Source organism: Ovis canadensis, chromosome 19, assembly GCF_042477335.2.
Source record: "Ovis canadensis isolate MfBH-ARS-UI-01 breed Bighorn chromosome 19, ARS-UI_OviCan_v2, whole genome shotgun sequence".
In the NCBI taxonomy this organism is placed as follows: Eukaryota; Metazoa; Chordata; class Mammalia; order Artiodactyla; family Bovidae; genus Ovis; species Ovis canadensis.
The window spans coordinates 25,279,683-25,304,455 of record NC_091263.1 but is presented as its reverse complement, the minus strand read 5'-3'; the positions used below and the strand labels follow the sequence as shown (position 1 = coordinate 25,304,455).

General features: G+C 48.3%; 1 protein-coding gene across 3 annotated transcripts in view; it reads right to left on the bottom strand.

Moving 5' to 3' along the window:
- Positions 1-1,529: 1,529 nt before the first annotated feature.
- Positions 1,530-24,773, bottom strand: part of TRANK1 (tetratricopeptide repeat and ankyrin repeat containing 1) — a 95,358-nt gene continuing 72,114 nt past the window's right edge. For all 3 annotated transcript variants that reach the window (XM_069561300.1, XM_069561299.1, XM_069561301.1), the window contains 8 exons: positions 24,589-24,745; positions 21,066-21,154; positions 18,894-18,997; positions 17,604-17,736; positions 11,564-11,709; positions 5,358-8,407; positions 4,013-4,108; positions 1,530-2,986 (listed from right to left, as the gene is read on the bottom strand). In XM_069561300.1, coding sequence (XP_069417401.1) covers positions 2,886-2,986; positions 4,013-4,108; positions 5,358-8,407; positions 11,564-11,709; positions 17,604-17,736; positions 18,894-18,997; positions 21,066-21,154; positions 24,589-24,745 — 3,876 coding nt within the window. In that variant the 3' untranslated portion in view covers positions 1,530-2,885. The remainder of the gene's footprint in view (positions 2,987-4,012; positions 4,109-5,357; positions 8,408-11,563; positions 11,710-17,603; positions 17,737-18,893; positions 18,998-21,065; positions 21,155-24,588; positions 24,746-24,773) is intronic.

Sequence of the window (24,773 nt, the reverse complement as noted above, 5' to 3'; positions counted from 1 at the left end):
TAAATAACGTGTCTGAATGCCCACGGCCAGAGTAAGTAGCCAAATTTCAAACTTAGGGCTCCCTTCCAAGATCCTGTGGTGACAGTTCTCCTTTCGGTGCAGCCCATCACCCCAAAGGGTTCTATCAGACACTCAGGTCACATCCCCACTGAGGAGGGTGAGATGCTGTGTCTTAAGCAGAGAACACAGGCTCTGAGTAGGGTAGGATCCTGCAGAACTGGGAGGCAGGTTTCTCAACAACAACCCACCTAAAGAACGCCTGGTACCTTGCTGATGGCTTTCTCTCCCTCTTAGTGAGTGAGGAGACACATTTTTCTGGGTGGCAGGTGGGAGTGTGGCTCAGCTCCGTAGTCATTGGCAGGCCTGCTGTCTCTGCCATTGTAAAGTATGTGGGTCTGTCAAGTTCAACTCAACCTCTATGCTGTTGTGGGGGCTGCTTGATGGGGGGATGCTGCTGGATGGCTCCTGGTGGCCCCCACCTGCCTGCCTTGCACTCTATAGGCACAATCTCTAAAGCACGTTTGGAGGGACAGGCTCGATTGGGTAAAGACAGTCTCAGTGCCGAGGAAAGAGACTTAAGGGGTGAGGGAGAGGGGTTACCTGTCCTTTGAGTCAGGAACTTAAGGACCATCCAGGAGTGCAGATTTCTGACAATCACATAGTATCAATCTGGGGACATGTTGAAGGGATCTCAGACTCTTAGTCAGCTGGAGATAGTCAGGGCGTGTGTATGTGTGTGTGCGAGAGAGAGAAGGAGGTTAGGCACTGAGAAGAAGCTGGTGTCGTGCCTGGAGAACCCATGAATGCCAGATTCCCGTCCTGCAAAGACCCCAAAGAGGCAGATGCATGACAAGAAATGACCAGCACACGTGGCACAAGGCAACGTGCATGTTCAGTCGCGTCTGACTCTGCAACCCCATGGACTGTAGCCCACCAGGCTCCTCTGTCTACGGGATTTCCCAAGCAGGAATACTGGTGTGGGTTACCATTTCCTCCTCCAGGGGGTCTTCTCAACCCAGGGACTGAACTGCATTGGCAGGTGGATTCTTTACCATGGTGCCACCTGGGAAGCTACTGACACAAGGTTACCTTGTTATTAAATCCTGGGCCCAAAACCTGCCATACCAGATCCCTAGTCTCTAGGGGTTGGTGCCGCATTCCAGCCCTAAGGGCGTGTGGACCGTGTCTGACTAGTCCCAGACTAAATGGCTCCTTGGACAGGACTAGGATTCAAGGCTGGCTCTCCTGTCTCCCAGGGTAATGTTCTTGTCACCTGTTCAGAACCCTGTCTGTGTGGAAATACCCAAAGGGAAAGAATTTACACAGGCAGGCCCTCAAGAGATGGTGCAACCTGCTGTGGGTCTTTGGGCCCCTGGATTTCTCAGTTTCAGAAAACACAGCAAGCTTCTGTCTGGGTCAGTAGCCACCAGCTGACCCAACCCTCCCCCACCTAAGATTTACCAAGTTTTAAGATTTACCCCTTGAGTCTCTAAGTAAAGAGATGAGGAATAAACAAGTGGACAGAAGTATATAAGAGAAATGATTTAATTTTATAAAAATGTGATCATACAGCAAGATTTTTTTTTTCCTTTTTCTTCTGGCAAATGAAGTTTATAAAAACACCTGGAATAAAAAGTAGAACCATAACCTAATAAAAATTAAAACCCTTACATTTCAAGGAAACAGAGTTGTTTCAGAAAGACAATGAAGAGAAAACAAGGAGCAGCCGAAGTGGCAGCGGCACGGGGAGAGGGGAGAAGGCAGGTTCTGGGGTGATAAGGAAGCAGCGACCGACCAACGTGAGCCTGACCTCTGGCACCAGGGTGGGCTCAGGACTGGGGGCAGGGAGGGCAGTGATCGTGAGAGAGGCTGGTGGGCTTCCGGAAAGGGACAGACCAATGGCTCAGTGGGCAGCAGTGGCCTCCTGCAAATAGGCCCACGGTCCCCTCCTCTTCCCGGACCTACAAGCCACGGGGCAGTGACTCACAGCCAAATCCCTATGAATTTGCCCCGGTGGGGAGCTCAGTGCGGTGAAACTCATCGGAATGTCCAGGTCAGCTAGGGCGACTTGCCACAGAGACCCAAGGAAACTAGACAGACAGGGCTACACACAAAACTGTTTGGAATGTCTGCACCAGAGCCAAGAGAGGGTGGAGACAACCCTGGAGAGACAGGCCGGGAACCCACCGCAGCAACATCCCCCAGCCTCTCCTTCCAGGGAGCTGGTCCTGAGGCTGGCTGCTCCCCAAGGAGATGGGGAATTCTTGACTACATCCTGAGGTAGTCTAATCGCCACTTGCACAGGTGGCGGAGAATGACCTCAACAAACGGGGGCAAGGCAGGCTGAAAAGTTTCCACGGAGAGAAAAGGCTAAAGTATATAACAGAAGGAACTGTGTCACAAGTGGGCTCGGAGAGGACCAGAGTGCAGCCCGGGGTCGGGGGTGGCTGGCAGTGTGAATGGAGATAAGCAGATCTGGGGAGCGCATGGTTCTTATGCCAGGGAAGCGTAACACTGAGGTGAGGGGTGTACCTGCCCCTGCCTGGGGTCATGCTGATGATGAGCCAGAGAACCTGGGGGCCTCAGGGGGCGGAGGGTGGGTCCCAAGGTTTCCTGCAGCTATGACTCTGGTCATTTGAGCTTGTTTTAGGGAGAACCAGTCCTGCTGGACTTGAACTTGGAAAAGCACTTAAGAGGCCCCTTCTCTGAGGAAGCAGTGTACCCTAAGCCACGAAACGATGAGGATGAAAAGCAAAGGTGATGTTAGACCCCTCATCCCACTTTCGATGCTAATATATATTCTTTTCCTCTTCTGCCCCAGCACGTGGGATTCTAAGTCAGGATGGAACGTTCTGAAGGTTTAAGAAGCAGCAGCCATGCGGATGTTAGTGCTTCTTCCGCTTTGCACATTTCCGAGGACGCCTTCTGGGTCGGAGCTCACCAAAGTCTTCCACTTCATTTTCATAAACATCTTCCTGAACGACACCTATTTAAAAAGCAGAAAACAAAAAGCAGAATGGTGATTTTTTTCATTCTACTGTAATATATAATATCCCAGTAACACCTAATGTTGAAAAAAAAGAAAAAAAAACAGCCAGAGCTAGAGTAAACATTCTTCTCCAGAACGTTCTTTTACAGACTAGCTCCTCTGCCCTTCTTTTAGAGGCCCTTTAAATGAAAAATAAGTCCAACAAAAACTAAATTCAACCGTACCTTGAGGTGGTATCCCAGTTATGTTCTTCTGTTTGAAGCAATCACAAAAAATTACAGTGTCACCAGAGACTAAAATCTAAAGATTACTGGCAGAGACATCTATGTCAAGTCCTGCCCAGTCTTCCCCAGCTCCAGGGTTTGGATTTTCCAGTAGCATCTGGGTCACGAGAACTCACAGAAGGGCAATGTGGGGCAAGCGAAATACTAGGAGGACAAAGAAGAAAGATCCTGCCAAGAGGGGGAGGTGTTCCGGATCATACGGAATTCAGCAAGAAGATTCTGTTAGGAAAGAAACCCCGGCTCACTCTATACCAGCTTTCAATTCTCTGAAGGAAGACATATGCCAAGTTTCCCCAAAGATTTTGTTTGTTTCGTTCACAAAGTTGTTTTATATCCCCAAGCCCACAACAGTGCTAATACATTTCAGACGCTCAATATATAAATACTCTCATGGAATTACATGAAGGGCTTGCACAGGCAAATATTTATCAAACGATACACTCCACCCATCCTGGGAGTCACCGTACAGAGTATGAGTAGTAATAGAGCATCAGTGGTAGCAGCTCATGAGTGGCAAAGATTTTTGGAAAAACAATAAGCTGAGTAACAGCCCTCACAGTCAGATAGGGGAGCACAGTCACTCTGCTGCTACTGATCAGAGTCGCTGGGGGTGGTGCTCCTAGACAGTGAGTGACCACTGCTCACAACATAGGCAGCCCCACAGCAGACTGACCGGGGAGTCAGCAGAACCAAGGACCACGAGACCCAGAGCATCACCCTGGGATGAAGCACTCCTCACCTTCCTCTTGGTGCAGCTCTGTTTTCCTCAGCCACTCCTGTGCATCCCTGACGGATGGGATCAGAATGTTCACCAGCCGAGCCATGACCTCCTCCGCTAGAGAACCAAAGAACCAGGGCTTTGAGTGAAGGGGTGGCTGTAGGGATTAGGACGCTCAGTACTAGCGTCAAAGCGCCCACCTCCCAGGCCCTTGTCTCCGCTTCCTCTGAGACAGGCAGTGAAAGGCTGCTGTCTGCCCCCAGGAGCAGAAACTACATGTCCCTGTCTAGAGGTGCTGCCAATAGCAAGCCTTCTGAGGAAGCTTTGCAAACTGTTCTTACCGTCAACTGGACGTCTGAATTCTAGAATGATTTAAAAACATACAATTTCACTAATTTTATACATAACTTCCCTCTTCCCTAGTGGCTCAGTGGTAAATAATCCACCTTTCAATGCAGGAGATGTGGTTTGAGCCCTGGGTCAGGAAGATCCCCTGGAGAAGAAAATGATGACCCACTCCAGCATCCTTGCCTGGGAAACTCCATGGACAGAGGAGCCTGGCAGGCTCCCATGGGGTTGTAAAAGAGTTAGACATAACTTAGTGACTAAACAACAACATACCTAACTTCTACTCAGCGTTGCTAAGATGTAGCTAATAAGGATGTCAGAGGAAGTCTGATTCACAGATCATGTAAGAATTCTGTTTAGAGGCTCACACTGGTTATGGTGTGAGGACCCTCTTAAAAGGGAAGGACCAGGTTTGGAGGCTAGATCTTAGTCAAGTCAAAGTGTTAGTTGCTCAGTCATTTCCGACTCTTTTAGACACTGTGGCCTGCAGCCCACCAGACTCCTCTGTCCATGGAATTCTCCAGGCAAGAATACTGGCGTGGGTAGCTATTCCCTTCTCTAGGGGATCTTCCCGACACAGGGATCAAACCCAGGTCTCCTGCATTGCAGGCAGATTCTTTACCGTCTGAGCCACTAGATCGGGTTCAGCCCATAGCAGGTGCTCAAGAAATCCCTGAATGAATGAACCAAGGAAGGTTTAAAGAATTTTCTCAAGACTGGAAGCATTCTCCCTCTATCTTCTCCATAGAATTGGTTAGCAAACCCTTTTCTTATCTGTCATGCCAGGGGAAACCATCCTGCCCTAAGATTATGACACATTGTTTAACTGGGGGAGGGAGGATCCAAAGAAGGGGCTTTGCTGGGACTGGAGAACACGTGGTCCTCACTGGTGTTTCTGCTACTGCCAAGATTTTAGCATCCCCAGGTCAGACCTCACTACAAAGGGGCTCGACTTGGACACAAGTCCTCAAAGCCCAGGTTCCGCCACCATCTGGGCCCGCCTTTTGAGGACCCTTACCATCAGCCCAGGCCTTCCGCCTGTAGAGGTCCTCTACCGAGTCGGAGACCTTCTTGATGTTCTCCTGGACCTTCCTCTGTAGTACGCGGCTGTGCTCTTTGGAGCCCAGGTGTCTGTGACCCCACACGCTCTGCTCCATGTCCTGCACCACCAGCTTGCCTTCCTCCATAGCCGGGTCCACCTTCTCACGGAAAAACTCCAAGTACCTCTGGTAGGCCACTTGCTGACTCTGGTGGCTTTCCAGGCGGATGTGCTGCTCGTAGGACTCACTGCTCCTCTCCCAACCTTGCTCATCGTCCAGCTCTGCCCCAGAAAGGGCTACAGCCTCGGGAGCTGCACCCTCAAATGCCTGATCTGGGGTGAAATAGTTCTCAGGCCCGCGGGCGAACTTGACCCCACACAGGTCGCACTGGGTCCGGTCCACGTCAGCCTTTTTGAAGTTCCCAGCCGCGGGCTCCCTGCCCTCCTCCCTGAAGTGCTCGGCCTGGCCTCCCGCCCTTCCTCTCCTCCATCTGATGCACAAAGACACCACCAGGCATACCCTCCGCATCTTCCGGAGGATGGAAGCCCTCCGCTGCTTCTGCGAGAGGATGGCGTCTAGGAGGTGGTCCCCCTCCAAGGCCAGCTCCTCTGGCTCGTCCTGGCTGACCTCGTATTCGGGTTCGGCCAAGTAGCCCATGGGATCCACGGAGAACAGGCGGTTCAGCCTGACCTCCTCGTGGTAGAGGCCCCGCACAGCGTTCCCTTTGGCGTGCCCGCTGTCCCACTGCCAGTGGCAGTCCATCAGGAACTCTTCATCCCGCTCAAAGAGCAGGTCCTGCAGCGCCTCCGCCACGGACTTCACGTTGACTGCCAGCCGCACTCGCTTCACCACTCTGAGCAGGCGCTCGGGGACCTGGCCCGCCCACTCCGTGTTCAGCAGCTGCAGCTTGGCTTCGAGCTCCTGGAACTGGCTGGACAGGAGAGGCTTGCAGGATGGCTGCAGCACGCCCTCGGTGTTCACCAGCATCACCAAGCACAGCACTAGGGTCCGCTCGGCCTCCCCGGAAACCACGTAGTCGATGTCGCTGAAAGCGTCCAGCAGGACGTTGAAGTTGGCATTCTCGCAGCCGCAGAGCACCTTGACGAGGTAGGACAGGTGGAACCGGAACTCCTGAATGGCCCTGGTCAGGTCCTTGGGTCTGTACTCCTGAATGATGGCGAACACGTCCCCGGGCTCCCGGTCCTTCTTGCTAAACAGGAACTCCCAGTAATGCAAGAGCGCGATGTAGCTCTTCGGGAGGCACAAGACGGCATTCTTGGAGAGGCGGGCCAGGACCGCCCCGCAGTGGACGAACTGAGACTCCAGCAAGGCCACCGTGTTCCCGATGCTGGGGATCAGCGGCTCTTTGCACCTCTTGACCAGGACATTCATGAAGCGGAAAAAGCGCCTCTTGTAGTCTTCTGGGCTCCTGCACACATAGAACTGGTGGATGGAGTCCTGCAGCAGTCGGATGAAGCACAGGTGGGGCTTCTCCGCGCTCCCGTCATTCTTGTTGGGCGCCAGCATGCCGAATTTCCCTTCTATCCCTTTCATCCTGCTGCCTCTGTCCCTCCCCCTCTTCTCTTGCTCAGACTGCAGGGCTTTGAGTTCCCGGTTGTACTGGTCCTCCTCCTGGTGCAGCAGCTTGTCGAGCTCATCGGGGTAGCTGGAAGAGAGAAGAAAAGCCTGCATGGCGCTCAGCCACAGGTCCGTGGACTCCCGGCGGCTTCGGGCCCGTTCATTTTGAAACAGGACGTGGATGTATTCTTTCAGGGCAGACCTGTAGGATCGGAAGGATTTGTAATGTGGCTTGAAGACTTCTTTGCACGCCATGGGGTTTTCTGACAACACTCGCTGGTGGAAATGCTTAGGGAAGACGACATTCAGCAAAGATTTGCAAAGGCCGTGCTTGTCCAGAGACAAAATGTAATCGATCTCTTCAAGTCCTTCAGCTAAGACTTTAGGGAATACTCTTTTGGCTTCCAACAGTAACCCCTTGATGGCCACCAGGTGTATTTTTGATTGGACCAAACACTTGGCCTCGTGACGCCGCAAAGGCCTGTGGAAGTCTTCACAGCGTCCATCCTCGCATTTTAAGCCTACAAGAAATTTCATGCAGACACCCGGGTAGGTCTTTGCAAGCAGGCTCTCTGTGATCTGACATAGTCTTCTGAGAAGGTGTTTGTTTAGGGCTAATTTCACCTGATCCATCATTATCAAGAAATGGTCTTTTGTTTTCTTCTCTTTCAAGTTCAAATCCAGGTCAGAAATGATGCGTAATATGGGTCCAGGGTCGTTCTGAGCTATCTGACAGTACTTGGCATCCACCTGCGAGATCCCAAAAAACTCGAAGCAAGACTTGACCATCTCCTTCTCAGCGTTGGTAGTCACCTTTCTGAGGGCCCTGACCAGATCGAGGAGGACCCCGAGGCCCCCCGGAGCCAGAGCTAGGACTTCCTCGGGCTGGACCTCGCAGAGGCTGGTGGCTTCGTAGAGCGCCTCCACTGCCCCTGCCGAGTGGTTGAGGGTGTCAAACCTCAGAAAAGCGTCCTTGAGCTTCAGGAAATCTCTCATGATCACCCCCTGCAGGAAATGGGCCTCGGCGATGCCAGACACCTGGTTGGTCTGATGGCAGAGGTCCAGGGCTTCTCTGAGGATGGCCTTGGTAAGGTCAACGTCAGAATCCCTGGCTACGTTGAGACGGGCGGCCGCTAGCAGACACGAGGCCTGGAAGTCCTTGTCAGCAGTGAGCCTGGCAGCCTCCAAGAGGCAGCCGTGCTGCTTCATCAGCAGCGCAGCCTCTTCCCTCCGACCTTCCCTGTTGAGCAGGTCGGCGGCCTCCGCCAGCCGCTTCCGAGATGTCAGGAACACCAGCTGGTCTTCAGTGTCGAGCTTTGAGAGCACAGCCATCATCTCCTTCGTTTTATTCATGCTCAGGTACTTGGCTGCAGCTTCCAAGTAAAACTGACTGGCAGAATAGGAGAGCTTGGAGACAGGAAGGGCCTTGGCCCTTAGCATTTCTTCATACCTGCAAAGACAGACAATACCGATGTCAACTTGGCATCACACATATAAAATTTATAAAGTGCAGAACAGAGCAACTTATATAAAATGCCACTTGTAGATAGGACCTGCCAAACTGGACCTGAAGTTAGCCAGCAAGTTTATCAAGACTGCATTTTATACTATAAAATTAATTCTTTATTCCCCAAAGGAACCCAGCATTAGTATGTTTAATTAATGAAATATAGTAGTATTGCACAAAAAGAAAAAAATAGTTTAAAAAGGAAAAAGAAACCCAAACAAAACTGAAAAAGAATAAATTTTTTTTTTTAATTTGCAAAAAACAATATAATGGAGTTGCATCCTAGGCAAGTGACAGTTACATTAGAAGTCAACCTGTAGGGCATAAAGTATGCATAGTCAAAATTATTCTTGGGGGGGAAAAATCCCTTAAATTTGTATAAGAGCTTGCTAATCATTTTGGGTATACAGTCTATGGAGGCTGATAGCTGATAAAGGAAAAAGTGTGGAGATGGGGGCTGCAGACATACCAGCCATTACGTCAGTCTTCCTCTTATTATCCAACTTGTGACTTTTCTCTTTTTACCAAGAATGCATGTGATTGATTTAGTGTGAGATGGATGAAGCCTTGAAGTCAAGTTCCCTTTGACACTGTGGATCCAAGTGAGTATATCCCACATACCAATTTTCAAGGCACCGGGCCAATCCAGTGAAACATGGCTACTTTTGAACTCTTGCAGGGGACAAAACATATTTTCTCACAACCAGAGATCCCCAGGAACCTCCTGCTGCCCTGGGGTCATCTTACAAACATCAGATCCCCTCTTATAACAGGACCTCTCTGAATGGGTGTGACTGAGGATGAGCTCCTCTCATAAGCTTTGGCTGATAGAATAGAGGGTATTTATAGCACATTTAAGGAACTAGCCAGGTATTTGGTTTTCAGATCTAAAATCTTCTCATTACATGTTAAGTCAGGCCAGCTAGCAGTTGAATTCTATATCCAGTAGGTAGAGCATTCAAAAGACTCAGATAAATCAAGTGCTAGGCTCCAATTAGTACTGATGACACTTAGATCTCAACTCAACATATCAATAAAGAGTAGGTTGAATATCTCAGGAAAGCTGATAAAGATAAACAAAATGAGAGACTCCAAAAAATGTTTCTGGGGAAAAGGCAATGATTATTCAATGCTATCATGGCAAAGTGACAACAGAAGATTAAAATAATTGAAAGTACAAAAAAAACCCCAAAACCCTCTCAATTGCTTTCATCATATGGCTTCACAAGGAAACTGTCCTGGTCAATTACTCAGAGTACATAGCACCCTGACAACTGGGTACACAATCAATGCCACAGCCGGCATCCTGTTATGGACTGATGGTTTGTGACCCCTACAATTCATATGTTGAAATCCTCACCCCTAGTGTGACTGTATTTGGAGATTAGGCCTCTAAGGGAGTAATTAGGGTTAATTGAGGTTATAAGGGTGGAGTCCTGATCTAACAGGATTAGTGTCCTTGTAAGAACTGACACCAGATAGGGAAGAAAGAGAGCTCCACCAGTAGCCCAATTGACTGGAGCCTGGATCGTGAACTTCTAGCCTCCAAAACTATGAGAAAATAAATTTGTGTTCTTTAAGCCACCCAATCTATGGCATTTCATTATGGCAGCCTGAGCTGACTAATATATACATGCTGTGTGTATCTTATGCATAATAGCACCAAGTGAAAGTGAAGTCGCTCAGTCGTGTCCGACTCTTTGTGACCCCATGGACTGTAGCCAGCCAGGCTCCTCTGTCCATGGGATTCTCCAGGCAAGAATACTGGAGTGGGTTGCCATTTCCTTCTCCAATAGCACCAAAGACCTGGATAAAGAAATATGTTCGTTTACTAACTGTGACACTAGACACTTACTGTTCCATTTCTAAACATAAAACTCAATTTCTTTATCTAAGTGCTGGTTATACAAGTGTGGACTTCGCTGGTGGCTCAGACTGTAAAGCGTCTGCCTACAACGCGGGAGACCCGGGTTCGATCCCTGGGTCGGGAAGATCCCCTGGCGAAGGAAACAGCAACCCACTCCAGTGCTCTTGCCTGGAAAATCTCATAGATGGAGGAGCGTGGTAGGCTACAGTCCATGGGGTTGCAAAGAGTCGGACACGACTAAGTGACTTCACTTTCTTTCTTTCTTTATACAAGTGTAATTATTACATGCTTTTTAAAAATATATGATATACTTTAATAAATGCTAACTTAAAAATATAAAGTTTGAACACCTGGTCAATCCCGTTCATTTTGTCACATGTATAATTTGGTAGAAAGCAAAGAAAATACGGAACCAAGCCACAGCTTAATTTTCCAGGAGCTGCTGAGCAGAAATGCAGAACAGCAGCCTCTGCAATTTTAGCTGTCTCCTTCCACCTGGAAGACCTCCTACCACCTGGAAGACCTCCTACCAGGAGGCATCAGGAGGTCTGATGTTTTCTAGAGTCCTTATCAGCTGTTAACCCCATCTGTCTCCACTTCATCTTTGGACCATCAGTTAGGCTGAAGGCTCAAGGAGGCTCCTCTAGGTCATGTATGAAACTTGTGTGTCCTATAGCTACGGGCATGTGGACATACATGTGATATATACAAGTATCAGTGCCTGGCTGGGTGTCTGCCGGTAGATCACGATGAATCACCACCCTGACTGCCCACTAGTGCTCTGACCTCTATCCGTCCACATCAGTGAAACTGTCAACTCAGCTGGTAAAGGTGGAGAGGTCAGAACCATCAACAGGCAACTGCTGGGCATGTGATATACATACTTGCAATACATCCTTCAATCCTTCATCTTCTTCTGCCCCTTCTCCTCATGACACTGTGTTCAAGGAACTCTTGACTCAGCACCAAGGCCACCACTCAAGTGTAAGGAGGGTGACTGGTCAAGCCACTTCAGAAGAGATAGGGACTTCCCTGGTGGACCAGTGGTTACGACTTGGTGCTTCCACCACAGGGAGCACGGGTTTGATCCCTGGTCAGGGAAGTAAGATCCCACAAGCCTCATGGTCAGGGATAAAAACAAAAAAAAGAGCAAGATAACACCTCCCCAAGGAGCAATGGAAAGGTAGGGCTTGGGGATGGGGAAAAGGAAGGAAGAGAATAAAACCACCTACTTTTCCACTGCCAGAGCAGCTTCTTCAAACAGCTCCTCTTGGCAGTACATTTTGAGGGCTAGATCAAATTCCTGAATCTGCTCAAAGCATCGGGAAGCATCTTTGTAACACTGACTTCGCTTATAGAAATAGGCGGCATCTCTTACCTAGGACAGAGTAAAATTTTGTTCAGAATATTTATAACAATTTTTCATCTTAAAAGGAAACCAAAACCATAAATAATAAAGAGGATGTTAGTATGTCTGGAACCTGTTAGAATCCAGTGGAAAACACTCAAACCTAGGTAATTTAGGAAAACTAATTCTTTTCATGAAGAAAAATAAAGTGAAATTCCAACCTCACACCATACACAAATAGAAGCTCCGGGTGGTTACAGGTCTAAGTGAGAAAGCTATTGGAGGAGTGTGTGTGTGCGTGTGTGTGTGTTAGTCGCCAAGTCTTATCTAACTCTTTAGTATCCCATGGACTTCCAGGCTCTCTGTCCATGGAATTTTCTAGGCAAGAATCCTGGAGTGGGTTGCTGTTTCCTCCTCCAGGGGATCTTCCTGACCCAGGGATCGAACCCAAGTCTCCTGCATTGCAGTCAAAATCTTAACTGTCTCAGCCACCAGGAAAGCTACATTGGAGGAGAATGTATGAGAATATCGCTGACTTTGAGGTCAAGAGAGTCTTCAACAAAACTCAAAACACACAAACTTTGGGGGAGATATTGATGGATTTGATTACAGTTGACAACACAGATTTGACCTTCATGGGTTCACTTAGACACAGATTCTTTTTTTCAGTATTAAGTACTACAGTGCTACATGGTCTTCAGTTGGTTGAATTCCTGCTGTGGAACTGAGGACACAGGCACCTCAGATATGGAGGGACAAGTGTAAATTACACATGGACTTTCAGCTGTGTGGAGGGTCAGAGCAACACCAACACTGTTTAAGGGTCAACAGCACATCTAAACTGTTCAACTAAGGGCGTATGAAACGAAGTTAACAGAGAGAATGGAAACATTATATCTAGACCAGCACTGTCAGAGGGAGTCTTTTGTGAAGATGGAAATGTTCTATATCTGTTTATCCATCTATCTGTCCAATTCTGTATCCACTAGACACATGTGGAGGCTTCCCTGGTGGCTCAGACGGGGCACCTGCAATGGGGGAGACCTGGGTTCGATTCCTGGGTTGGGAAGATCCCCTGCAGAAGATCACTCACTCCAGTATTCTTGCCTGGAGAATTCCACGGACAGAGGAGGCTACAGTCCATGGGGTCGCAAAGAGTCAGACATGACTGAGCAACTAGGCACACATGTGAACAGTGGGCACGGGGAATGTGTGAACAGTGCAAACAAGGGACCGAATTTTTAAGTTTCATTTAGTTAATTTTAATATAAATTGCCACATGTGGCCACTGGTTACTATCCAAGAGTAGGCAGGTCTAGAACATAAGATGGATTCCTGCAAACATAAGAAAAAGACATTCGAGAAAACTAGACAAAGGGCATGAACTGGCAATTTGCAGTGGGGGAATCTTGAATCCCATTGACTTGGCTCTCCCAACATTTCTTGGACTGGACAGGACTTCTCAGCACCTGCACCACCGGGAGGCAATCCAAGCTAAAACATCTGAGCCTAAGCCACTACTCGACCCTCCTAACTAGTCTTTCTGCTTCTGCTCTCACTGCCTACTGAGCTCTCTTATTCCAATAAGTTGTTTCACATCATTCCTCCAATCAGCACTTTCACGGGCTCCCCCTCAGGCCCGAACAAATCCAGTCCCTATCATGGACCTGCAATCTACCCTAGTATTCTTGCCTGGAGGATCCCATGGACAGAGGAGCCCGGTGGGCTACAGTCCTTAGGGTCGCATGGAGTCAGACACGACTGACACGACTGAAGTGACCTAGCAAGCATTCATACCATGGACTGGGGATCCCCACGTGGCGCCAACGCAGGACACGGAAGAGACGCAGCTTGAAACCTGGGTCGGAGAGGTCCCCCTGGTGGAGGAAGCGGCAACCCTCTCCAGCATCCTTGCCTGGGAAATTCCATGCAGAGAAGCCTCAAGGGCTCCAGACCCTGGATGCAACTGAGCACACCATGAACCACGAGATCCTATCTGATTTGTTCTAGCCATCCTCTCTGGCTCATTTTGCCATCTTGACCCCACTCCCTCTGCTCTGGTCAAACTGGCTTCCTTGCTGTTTTTCAAACTCGACCACACTCTCCCACCTCTGGGGCTTTTGTCCACAACGCCCCCCAGCTATCGTGATCTCTGTGCAAAAGTCAGCTCCCTGACGCTGCCTCCATCTCAAACAGCAACACCATGAGACTTCTCTGGGGGTCCAATGGTTAAGACTTCGCCTTCCAATGCAAGCGGGGGGTGGGGGCGGGTTCTATCCCTGGTTGGGGAGCGAAGACCTCACATGCTTCAAAGCCAAAAAAACCCAAACATAAAACAGAAACGATGTTGTAACAAATTCAATATAGATTTTAAAAGCGGTCCACATTTTAAAAAAGATTCTTTAAAAAAACACCAACGAACACTTGACATCCTCTGTCCCCTCTGCCAGCCCTCACCCCTGCAGACACCTTCTGTACTACACTGCTGGCTCTGGCATCTCCCTCCCACACTAGAAAGGGAGACTACAAACGCAGAGGCCCCTGCTCTGCTGCCTGCTGGTCGCCAGACACCCACAGTACCGGGCACACCCCCGGGAGGGAGCGGGGGGTCTACTTATTTGTTGAATATTTCATTTCCTAACTTGACTGGCTGCATCTGTGTTCCAAAGAGAAAACAGAATCAAACTGGGACCAAAAAATGCAATATGCGAGACCCTCTAATAAACCTCAGCTGGGTTTTATTTAATAAGAGAAGCGACACAGAATGCCAAAATATGAACAAGATTCAGGTGTGCATTTTTGCTACATCCAGAGACCTCACAGACCAGGGAACTCCCAGACCCATCTTCATAATCTCCATGATCATAACCTCTAGCCACCTTTTCCTCTCCTCAACAAGGCTGACTACTCAGAAGGAAACCCCTGGGGTGAACACAGGCGCCGTTAGGTGCAAGCGTGCACCCAAGTGGACCGAGAGAGAGGAGGGCTGACTGTTTTAAGCAGGCCCCCAAGTGGGTCTCTGGGCTCCAGCACCCAGAGCAAGGGCCCTGAGCAGTTTCCAGGGAAACCGTGTTGCTCTTTAGAGAGGTAGCAAGCAGGCAAGGCAGAGGAATCCCTAAAAGGAAACCTGCCCCCATGGCCCTCCGCACACACCCTCTCCCCAGGATCAGCACGTGTTTGGGGGCAGGGAACAGACAGGCCGTTTGGCCTAGGGATTTTGCAAAAGATGGTCAATTTGTATCACGCTGGCTAGCTTGCTGGATGACCACAAGAGGTCTCATGCTGGCTGAGGGCTGAACAAACATCCTTCCAGGGAGGGGCTTGAGCAAAGAAAGGGACCAGACTCTTCCCCGGATGGGGCTCCGAGATGCTGGAATGTGCTAGAGAGAGAAGGCAGAAGGAGGTGGCCCCAGTGGTCAACCATGGGGACACGAGGAAGGTGGGCATGCGTGTCTCCAGGAACAGGGTGGCCTCCACATCTTGAAGGGACTGAGGTCGTAGAATGGGACACGGGCTGGACATCTGCCCTCCTGGACCCCATCTCATTTTCAGAGGCGGAGCTTGGCAGCCTTGGGGAGGCAAGATGAGCAGACAAGGATGGGGTCTCTGGCTCAGCCTGCACAGGTGCTGCCAGGCAAACAGGGAAAAGTGACAGGTTCAGGCCTGTCCCTTGCAGCTGTCACCACTTAGGGTCCAAGGGGGTGCTGTGGAGATTGGAGGCTGGGAGACAAAGGAAGATGGAGAGTTTGGAAACCATCTGGCTCCTGGAATCTTACTATTCAAACTTCCTACCCACACTGAAGTCCCCGTTCCACCCCCTTCTCCCACATCCTAATGAGTCACATACCATAGTACACATGGGGCGAGCCGTGGAAGGGGGGAGCATCTTACCTTTTCTGACACTGACTGGGGGCCACACTTCAAACTTCCCAGTAGGTACCATCCCCACCCCGCCCAAAGCCTTGGTTCAGGAGTTCCTCCAATTCACATACAGACACGGACACTCTGTTCCCTACTAGAGGGTATAATGCTCAATGCAGGCAGAAATACATCTGGTAAGGACCAGATGGCTGCACATCCAACCCACCACAACAGGTACAGTAAAACGAACTGCTTCGTATTATTTACAGTAGCCAAGATATGGGAACCACCTAAGTGTCCATCCACAGATGACTGAATAAAGATAAGGTACATACACACAGTGGAATACTATTCAACCATAAAAAAAAAAAACAACAAAGAAATTCTGCCACTGGCAGAAACATGGATGGACTTGGGGACACTATGTTAAGTGAAACAAAAGTCAGAAAAATACTGTATGATATCACTTACACGTGGAATCTAAAAAAATATAACACACCGGGGAAAAAAACATAAAAGGAGACTCACAGATATGGTGAACAAAGGAGTGGTTACCAGTGTGGGGGGAGGGGCAAGAGAGAAGTAGAGTGTTAAGAGGTATAAAATAAGCCACAGGATATTTTGTACAATATGGGGGATAGAGCTAGTACTTTATAATGACTATAAATAGAGTATAACCTTTAAAAATCGTGAATCACTACACTGAGCACTGTTAACATTAATATCACTGTACTTCAGCTATACGTCAATAAAACGTTCTTAATTTGAAACGAACTGCTCCATGTACAGGATTTGATTAGTTAATAATATTGCATTGTATATTTGAAAGTTGATGACAGGGTAGATCTTAAAGAAATTTTTTTATTGTAATATAGTTTATTTACAATATTATATTAGCTTCAGGTGTAAATACCTGAATTTGATATTTGTACAGATTACACTCCATACATAGCTACTATTAAGTATTGGCTATACTCCCTGGGTTGTACATTGTATCTTGTAACTTACTGATTTTATACCTGGTAGTTTGTGCCTCTTAATCCTCTTCAACTATTTTCCCACTCCTCTCTGGCAACCACTGGTTTGTTCTCCATATCTGCGATTCTGTTCCTGTTTCGTCATATTTGTTCATTTGTTTTTCAGCTCCCACATACAAACAAAGGTGATCTTAGATTTTTCTCGTCATAAGAAAAACAGACTGTCACTGTGCGTGGTGATGGACATTAACTAAACTTACTGCCATGATCATTGTGTAATGTATCTTTGAGTCGAATCATTACTGCTGTACAATTAAAACCAATATAATGATACACATCAATTATATCTCAATAAAAAAGGACAGATGAATCTCTAAGAAAATCATCACCACTCGGATGTCAGAGCAATGCCAAATGGCCACAAAACTCTCTCGCCCTGGGAGTTCATCTCATTACAGACAACAGCAGTCTGTGCTGTGCATGGCTGACCAGGCTTTCAGTCCTGTGTCCTGGACACCAGATCTCTCCACTGGCGCTTCTAGAATGACGGACATGTTCCATCACAGCATGCAATGAATGTGGCTTGGGAGACTTCGGAACTGAATTTTTGAGTTTATTACACTTTAATTAACTTAAATGTTTCATTAGGTAGCCACTTGTGGCTAGCAGCTGCCAGACTGGTCCCTGCAGACCTAGAGTAAGTGCTGGGACACAGAGAAACCACCATGTATGAGCCAGACCGTCCACCCAGGCTGACTCCAGACTGAACACAGAAAAAGAGAAGGCAGGACTCTTTGAAAACCCGTTTTCCCTTATGTGAACATGTGGCCTCCCTGTGGTTAACAACGGGTCACAAATGTTCGCAGAGACATGGACACACGAACACACACGCACACAGTCCTTGGAACCATCTAAATCTTTGAGCAAATGGAGAGAGAAGGGCCAGCCACAGAGTCAACACAGCCAACCTCTCTCTCTTGGGAGGACAGGAGCCCTCCCTGATAGAGGAGGAGGGAGGCTGGGGTCCCCCCTCCACTTGCCCAGTGGAGCCCAGTTCTCCCAGGAGCAGCTGTGGGCCGGGCGTACCTTTCCCAGCCGCTCGCAGAGCTGGGCACACAGCTGGAACTCCTTGGCGTAGCTCAGACACTTAAGGCACAGCTTTGGCTCCTTGCACTCCAAATAGGTCTTAGCCAGCTCCAAATACTCCACCTGCTTTTCTCTGGGAAGGGGAAACAGAACAGGGTTTCATGGCACCACCATGGAACAGGGTTTCATTGGCACGACACCAATAAACTGAACTGGCGGCTTCCATCAGAGCAAGCCTGAAATGACCCCTGAGACTCTTTGTTTTAAAATTTTATTTATTTTTAATTGAAGGATAATTGCTTTACAATATTGGTAAATTCATCAACATGAATTAGCCATAGATGAGCATATGTCTCCTCCCTCTCACGCTTGCCTCCCACATCCCAACTTTCCCCGTCACTTTGGGTTACAGACCCCCCGTTTGAGCTCCCTGAGTCATACAGCAAATTTCCATTGGCTGTTTTACATATGGTGGTGTATGTTTCCATGCTGCTCTCTCCATCTCACCCCTCTTTCTTCCCCTGCCCTTGTCCGTAAGCCTGTTCTCTATGTCTGCGTGTCTACTCCTGCCCTGCAAATAGGTTCATCAGTACCATCTTTCTAGCTTCTGTATATAGGTGTTGACATGTGGTATTTGCTTTTCTCTTTCTGACTTACTTCACTCTGTCTAACAGGTTCTAGGTTCATCCACCTCACTAGGGCTTCCCTCATAGCTCAGTTGGTAAAAAATCTGCCTGCAGTGCAGGAGACCCCTGTTTGATTCCTGGGTCAGGAAGATTCCTTGGAGAAGAGAAAGGCTACCCACTCCAGTATTCTTGGGCTTCCCTTATGGCTCAGCCAACAAAGAATCTGCCTGTAAGGCGGGAGACCTGGGTTTGATCTCTTGGTTGGGAAGATTCCCTGGAGAAGGGAAAGGCTACCCATTCCAGTATTCTGGCCTAAAGAATTCCATGGACTGTATATCCATGGGCTTGCAATGAGTCGCACACAACTAAGCAACTTTCACTTTTCATCCACGTCATTAGAACTAACTCAAAGGCGTTCCTTTTTATGGCTGAGTAGTATCCAGTGTATATGGACAACAGCTTCTTTAGCCATTCAGCTGTTAATGAACATCTAGGGACCATTGTTAAAGGCTTTATTGAATCTGTTACAGTATTCGCTTCTGTTTTATGTTTTGGCTTTTGGCCTCAAGGCATGTGGGATCAGACCTGTACAACCTGCATTGGAAGGCAGAGTCTTAACCACTGGACCACCAGGGAAGTACCCCCTTCCCTCCAGGACTCTTACTTGAGGCTGACTTTCTTGGATTTCATGTTCAGGGCAGTGTTGTGGGCCAGAGCCAGCTTCTCCTTCTCAAGTGCCCCTCCCTTCTGGTAACATTTGGCAGCAACCTGGAATAGACCAAAGGTTTCTATTCCCAGCAAGGTCATGGAGAGGACGCAGGAATAAGAGTTAGACCGTGCGTTGTTCCATGTTGGCACAAAGCCCTGGGCCTCACTGCAGCTGAATTCAAGAGGAGGGGCCTCACTGTGGCCGAATTCAAGAGGAGGGGCAAGAAGATGCTGAGATGTTGACGAAAACAGCCAAAGAGGATAAAGCCCAACAGAGTTCACGGTTAACACTTCAGACTCAAAGCTTCTTTTTGGTAACACCCAGAAGCCATGGAAAAGGCACTTCAGACATGTTTTTACAGGTCACCATAACAACACTCTCATCTCATCTTCAACAGCCATGCAGGAGACGTTTCATCCTTCTCACTGTATTTGATAGCATCCTCAGGTCAAGGACATGAACAAACTGGCCCAAGGTCACCCAGCGGCTTTTCTGGGTGCAACACAGGTCCCCTCTAGTTGGTAACAACCAAGGCTAGTGGGCAGGATTGGTGGGGCAGGGGTAGAAATGGGGACAGAGCTGCTGTGCCAACACACATCCCAGAAGATGACTGACCAGAATTTTGCCACATGCAGACCTGGGTGGAGCAAACAGAAAGTGGCAGATCTCTGTCCCAGGGGAGTCGGCCTGTGTCCCGCTGGCAGAAAGCTGCTGACATCATGTCTCCAAGGCAGAAGTTCGCGTTCTGCCCAGCATGTAGAGATTAGGTCTCAGGGTGGGGAAGGGAAGGATTAAGTGGAACTTACTGATGTCCTGGAGAGGACATCATCTCTCCCCCTACCTCCACCCCAGACTCTCTGTCCCAGACTCCCCAGTCCTGTGGGCCTCCTCTCATTGCTGACCCGTGCCACGCTCCTTTCTGCTGCAGGGCCTTTGCACACATTCTTCCCTCTGATTGAAATGCTCTTCCATCCCTCCTCTGCCTGGTTAACTTCATGTGTCCTACAGGTCCCAGCCCAAGGCTCCCCTCAAAGCAGCCTTCCCTGGCTTCTCCATGCACGACAGGTGGCTCTGAAGGCAGCTGGTCATTCATCTATGACACAGGGGACAGCCAGCACCGTGCCCTCTTCTGTACACCTGTCATGCCTACCGTCACAGCCCCCCGACCTAAACACAATGCAGGGCTCACTGCTCAACAGGAATATGCTCAGTGAACGAATCTCAAGGGGTTTCCATTTGTACGGTGGTTCTGGGACACTCACTGACATGCAGCCAAAATCAGTACGCCTCCTGAGTCCCAAAGCCTTTGTGCAGAGCCAAAATAAACTCAGGTGAGCAGGAGGCTTTTTATAACAGTCTCATCCGTGCTGCTCCCCTCGAAAGATTTTAGAGGTAAACATTCAAAAGGTATTTTCAAAGGGATAAAGCATTGGAAATCCATGGCAACATGTATAACACCAGCTGTGTTCTGCAGGGAGTAAGGGAAAGAGTGAATATGGTTTTCCTATTTCATACCCAATACCCACTGCTCACACAGTCCCTCCATATCCCCTCTCTGAAAAAAAAAAAAGAAAAAAGTCTTGGTTTTATAACAACAGCCAGGTGCTTAATGTTCCTTGCCGATTACAAGAAGGATGGGCAGTGAACACAGCTAGGGGCTCAGTCAACTTTTGCAGCTGCAGGTTTATGGAAATCCTATCCTGACACAGCCAGACACACAACAGTGCAACCTGCCTTCTCCTCCCTCACGCCTGACGGCAGGGGTGGCCACAGGCTTTCACGCTTCCCATTCCCCTTAGGGAGCAGCTCTACAGCTTCCCCCCTGGGGAGTGCAGCCTGTTCCCCGTCCCTCCTGATAGAAGGACTCCTCAGCAGGCAGAGGCCGGGACCCTCCCTCCTCCTGTAATCATCTGCTGGCACTTGGTCAAAATGAAAGGCTGTCCTGACTGTACAGGGGGAGGAGGAGGACAGGGAGCGTTCTGCATGGCGGGTGACCTGATGTTACAGAAGCAAGAGCAGCACCAGCAACATGACCAATGACCCCCTCGTTCCGGTGACAAATGTAGGGATGAGAGACTGGCTGGTGAGGCCCAATGAGGCCCCAGGACACGCAGACGCACCACTTACCTTCCAGCACTGGTGTTTAGCGTAGTAATCTCCTTGTGCGATCCACTCCTCAGGGGTCGAGGTCTTAACAAACATGCTATCATCAAGGTCTAAAAGGAAAGAGAAACGTGGGTTTGCCTCTCTGCAGATTCCTTCACTGAAACCTGTTGTTAATGGCTCGATTTTGTTGTGACAAATTTCAAGCGTTGAAGCCCTCAACTTTGTCACTTGGAGTTTGACTATATTTGGAGACAGAGTCTTTAAAGAGGTGGTTAAGGTCTTTTCCAGTGAGTCAGTTCTTCACATCAGGTGGCTGAAGGATTGGAGTTTCAGCATCAGTCCTTCCAATGGATATTCAGGAGTGATTTCCTTTAGTATTGCCTGGTTTGATCTCCTTGCAGTCCAAGGGACTCTCAAGAGTCTTCTCCAACACCACAGTTCAAAAGCATCAATTCTTCAGTTCTCAGTTTTCTTTATGGTCCAAATCTCACATCCATACATGACTACTGGAAAAACCATAGCTTTGACTAGATGGACCTTTGTCAACAAAGTAATGTCTCTGCTTTTGAATATGCTGTCTAAGTTGGTCATGGTTTTTCTTCCAAGGAGCAAGCATCTTTTAATTTCATGGCTGCAGTCAAGCTACAGCCCAAGAAAATAAAGGCTACGGTCCAAAGGGTCGCAAACTGAAGTGTGACATGGAAACCAAACCAGTGACTAAGCATAAGAAGGGAATCCTTATAGAGACTTCCCTGCCAATCTAGTGGTAAAGACTCTGAGCTTCCACTGCAGTGGGCACGGGTCTGGTCCCTGGCCGGGGAACTAAGATCCTGCATGCCGTGTGGTGTGGCCAAAAAATAGGAAAGAAAAGAGAGATTAACACATACAAAGAGACACCAGGAGCTGACACAGAGGAAGGACAGTATGCAAGCAAGAAGAGAGGCCTCAGAAGAAACCAAACCACTAACAGCTTGATTGATCTTAGACTTCTAGCCTCCAGAACTGAGATAATAATTTCTGCTGTGTAAGCCACCCAGTCTGTGGTACTTTGTTGCGACAGCTGGAACAGATGAACACCTGTGCTGTCTGTCTAGCAGTCATGTAACACAGAGTTTAGCTTACCAAGCCAGGTCATGGAGGGTTTGGGGAGAAGAAGGTGGGGGTGAGAAAGGACACTCTTTGTTTTTCGAACTGTGTTACCTTCCTTTCCTGTGGCCATGAATTAGAAGACAGACAGTAATTTCTAATTCCTTCTTGAAAACCCAAAGCCACATTGCTCTTGGCAAACTCCCATGCTGGGCTTTAGCAAGGGACAAGGTGACGGGATGTGACAGTATTTCCAAATGTGCACTTTGCCCTCGTCACAGGAAGCAACCCGACACATTCTTTTTTTCTTTTTCCTGGCCACACACCTTATGGGATCTTAATTCCCTGACCAGGGATGGAACCTGGACCCTCAGCAGTGAAAGCGCAGAGTCCTAACCGCCGGACCACCCAGGGATTCCCACAGTCTGACACATTCTTGTTGGTGGATACAGACTACTGCATCCACCTCATGTGGGTCCCGTCTATGAGCCTCAGCAGCTGGTGGTGACTGTACTGGGCCTCCCTTTTGACGACCCCCGAGCATCATCAGCCGGGGGTCGACACTCCCTGGGGGTTCCGAGCCACAGCTTCACGAAACACAAGAAAGGCTGACTCTCTGGCAAATGCCACAGCCAAATCTGAGCCTGAACGATCTGAGACCCCCGGGGCAATGGCTGTCAACCAAAGGAGCCAGGCAGACAGGCCAGCTCTCTAGAAGGCACACGAGCACATGCTAACCCTTGCAGCCTGATCCTCCCTGGTGCCATGCACTGTGTGCAAAGCTGACTGTGCAGCATCTGGCTGTGACACCGTGTGCACTGAGTGCCCGGGTGACATCTTATTCCCACAGCAAAGCCCTGTGGGATCTCTGCATCTGGCCAGTGACCTCTGCCGGTGTGCAGTGAAGAAGCCCCCCAACTGCAAGGTCACCACACTCATCCCCAGTTCCCCGCATGGTAGAAACAGCTGTCCTCAAAGACTACCATGTGCAGCTCACAACTCACAACGAACGCTGGATTTCTTGTATTCTTCACGCAGCCAAGAGATAAATAGCAATCTTGGATTTCATTTTGAATTTTTTAAATTAAAAAAAAATTGCTATTTTTGAAATAACCAATAAGGACCTGTTGTAAGTCACAGGGAACTGTATTATTACACAACGACCTAAGTGGAAAAAAGGAGTTGAAAAAGAATAGAGACGTGTACATGTAAAATGGAATCACTTTGCTCTACACCTGAAACTAACATAACACGGTTTATCACGTATACTCCAATATAAACTAAAAATAATTTTAAAGATGTCCTATCTTGATGATCTCCTATGATGGGTACCAAATTGTGAGCATAAAAGTGACTATGAGCTGCCGGAAAGAATAAAAACCACCATGGTAGGCCAACCCACTCATTTTGCTTTTATTAATAGTTGAGGAAGTGGAGGCCAAGGAGAGAAAGTAGAAGCTAAATTAAACCCTGCGGCTATACAGGTGGAGAGTTCTAACGAGAAGGCAGCTTACCCTCAAATCTTTGACTTTTCCCTTTACAGCACCACGCTCAGGTCCCAAAAACAGAGCGTCTAACCCCAGTCCCCGACTGATCCTTTGGCTCGAACGGGAAACAGTCTCCATAAAACTGGCTTACTGGTTTGTTGTGGAGCCTGGGACTTTCCTCCCATCTTTAGAGGAATTCACCCTGGCTTGGAGGAGCCAGCCTCCCCCCAAGAAAGAGAACAGTTTTCTTTTTCATGAGAGTTGATTATTTCTCTCCTAGTTATCCCATCAGGAGAACTTGATTTCATTTTTTAATTAGTTAGCTTTTGTAAATTATGAAAACAATACATGATAATGTTGGTCTTAAAAAAAAAAAACCAAAACACTGCAAAAAGCACAGAAGGGTATGATGGTGAAAAGTTAAAGAGGTTCGTATCTAATTAACAACCTCACACCCACCAGTCCAACACCAGAGGAACCACTGGGAACAGTTTCACGTTCAAGGACACTTAAGTCGTATCTAGTTTCTTATAATTACCAGTGGGGCTGTAATGGTGCACGTATTGTTATCTTGGAGATTTTATACAAGAGTATCTCTGGATGGATCCCTAGAAGTGGAATCACTGGGTTAAAAGGTACATGCTTTCTTTATCTTAATAGATATTGCCAATCAGCTGCCCAAAAGCCCATAGAAATTTGTCTTCTTCCAATAAAGCCTATTTTCTCTAACTTTTGCCCGTGACTCTCACCTTTAAAGGACAAATAAAAGTTCTTCCTGAAGGAGTCAATGCTCCCAATCTCATTACAACCCCACTCTCCCATGAACTTCAGCAATAAAGAGGAACACTCATTTCTCAGAAGAATACGGAAAAAAAGTGCTTTCCAAAAACTATACCCTTTACATCTGGCCATAGAGCTGCTGAAGAGTAACATGCTTTCTCGCCAACAGCCAGAATATTTTGAGTGCTCACCTTTGTTTTCATCCGTTTTCACAACTTCGACAAATTTCCTCTTCATGAAATATTTGAATGCAGGAGCCCGCTTCTCTGGGTTTTCATCAAAGATCCAGAGGTTGACCCGAGCCCGGGTGATGGCCGTGTACAGCTGCTTCAGCTCCCCGTTGAGGAGCTAAAGACAAGATCGATGCAAAGACTTG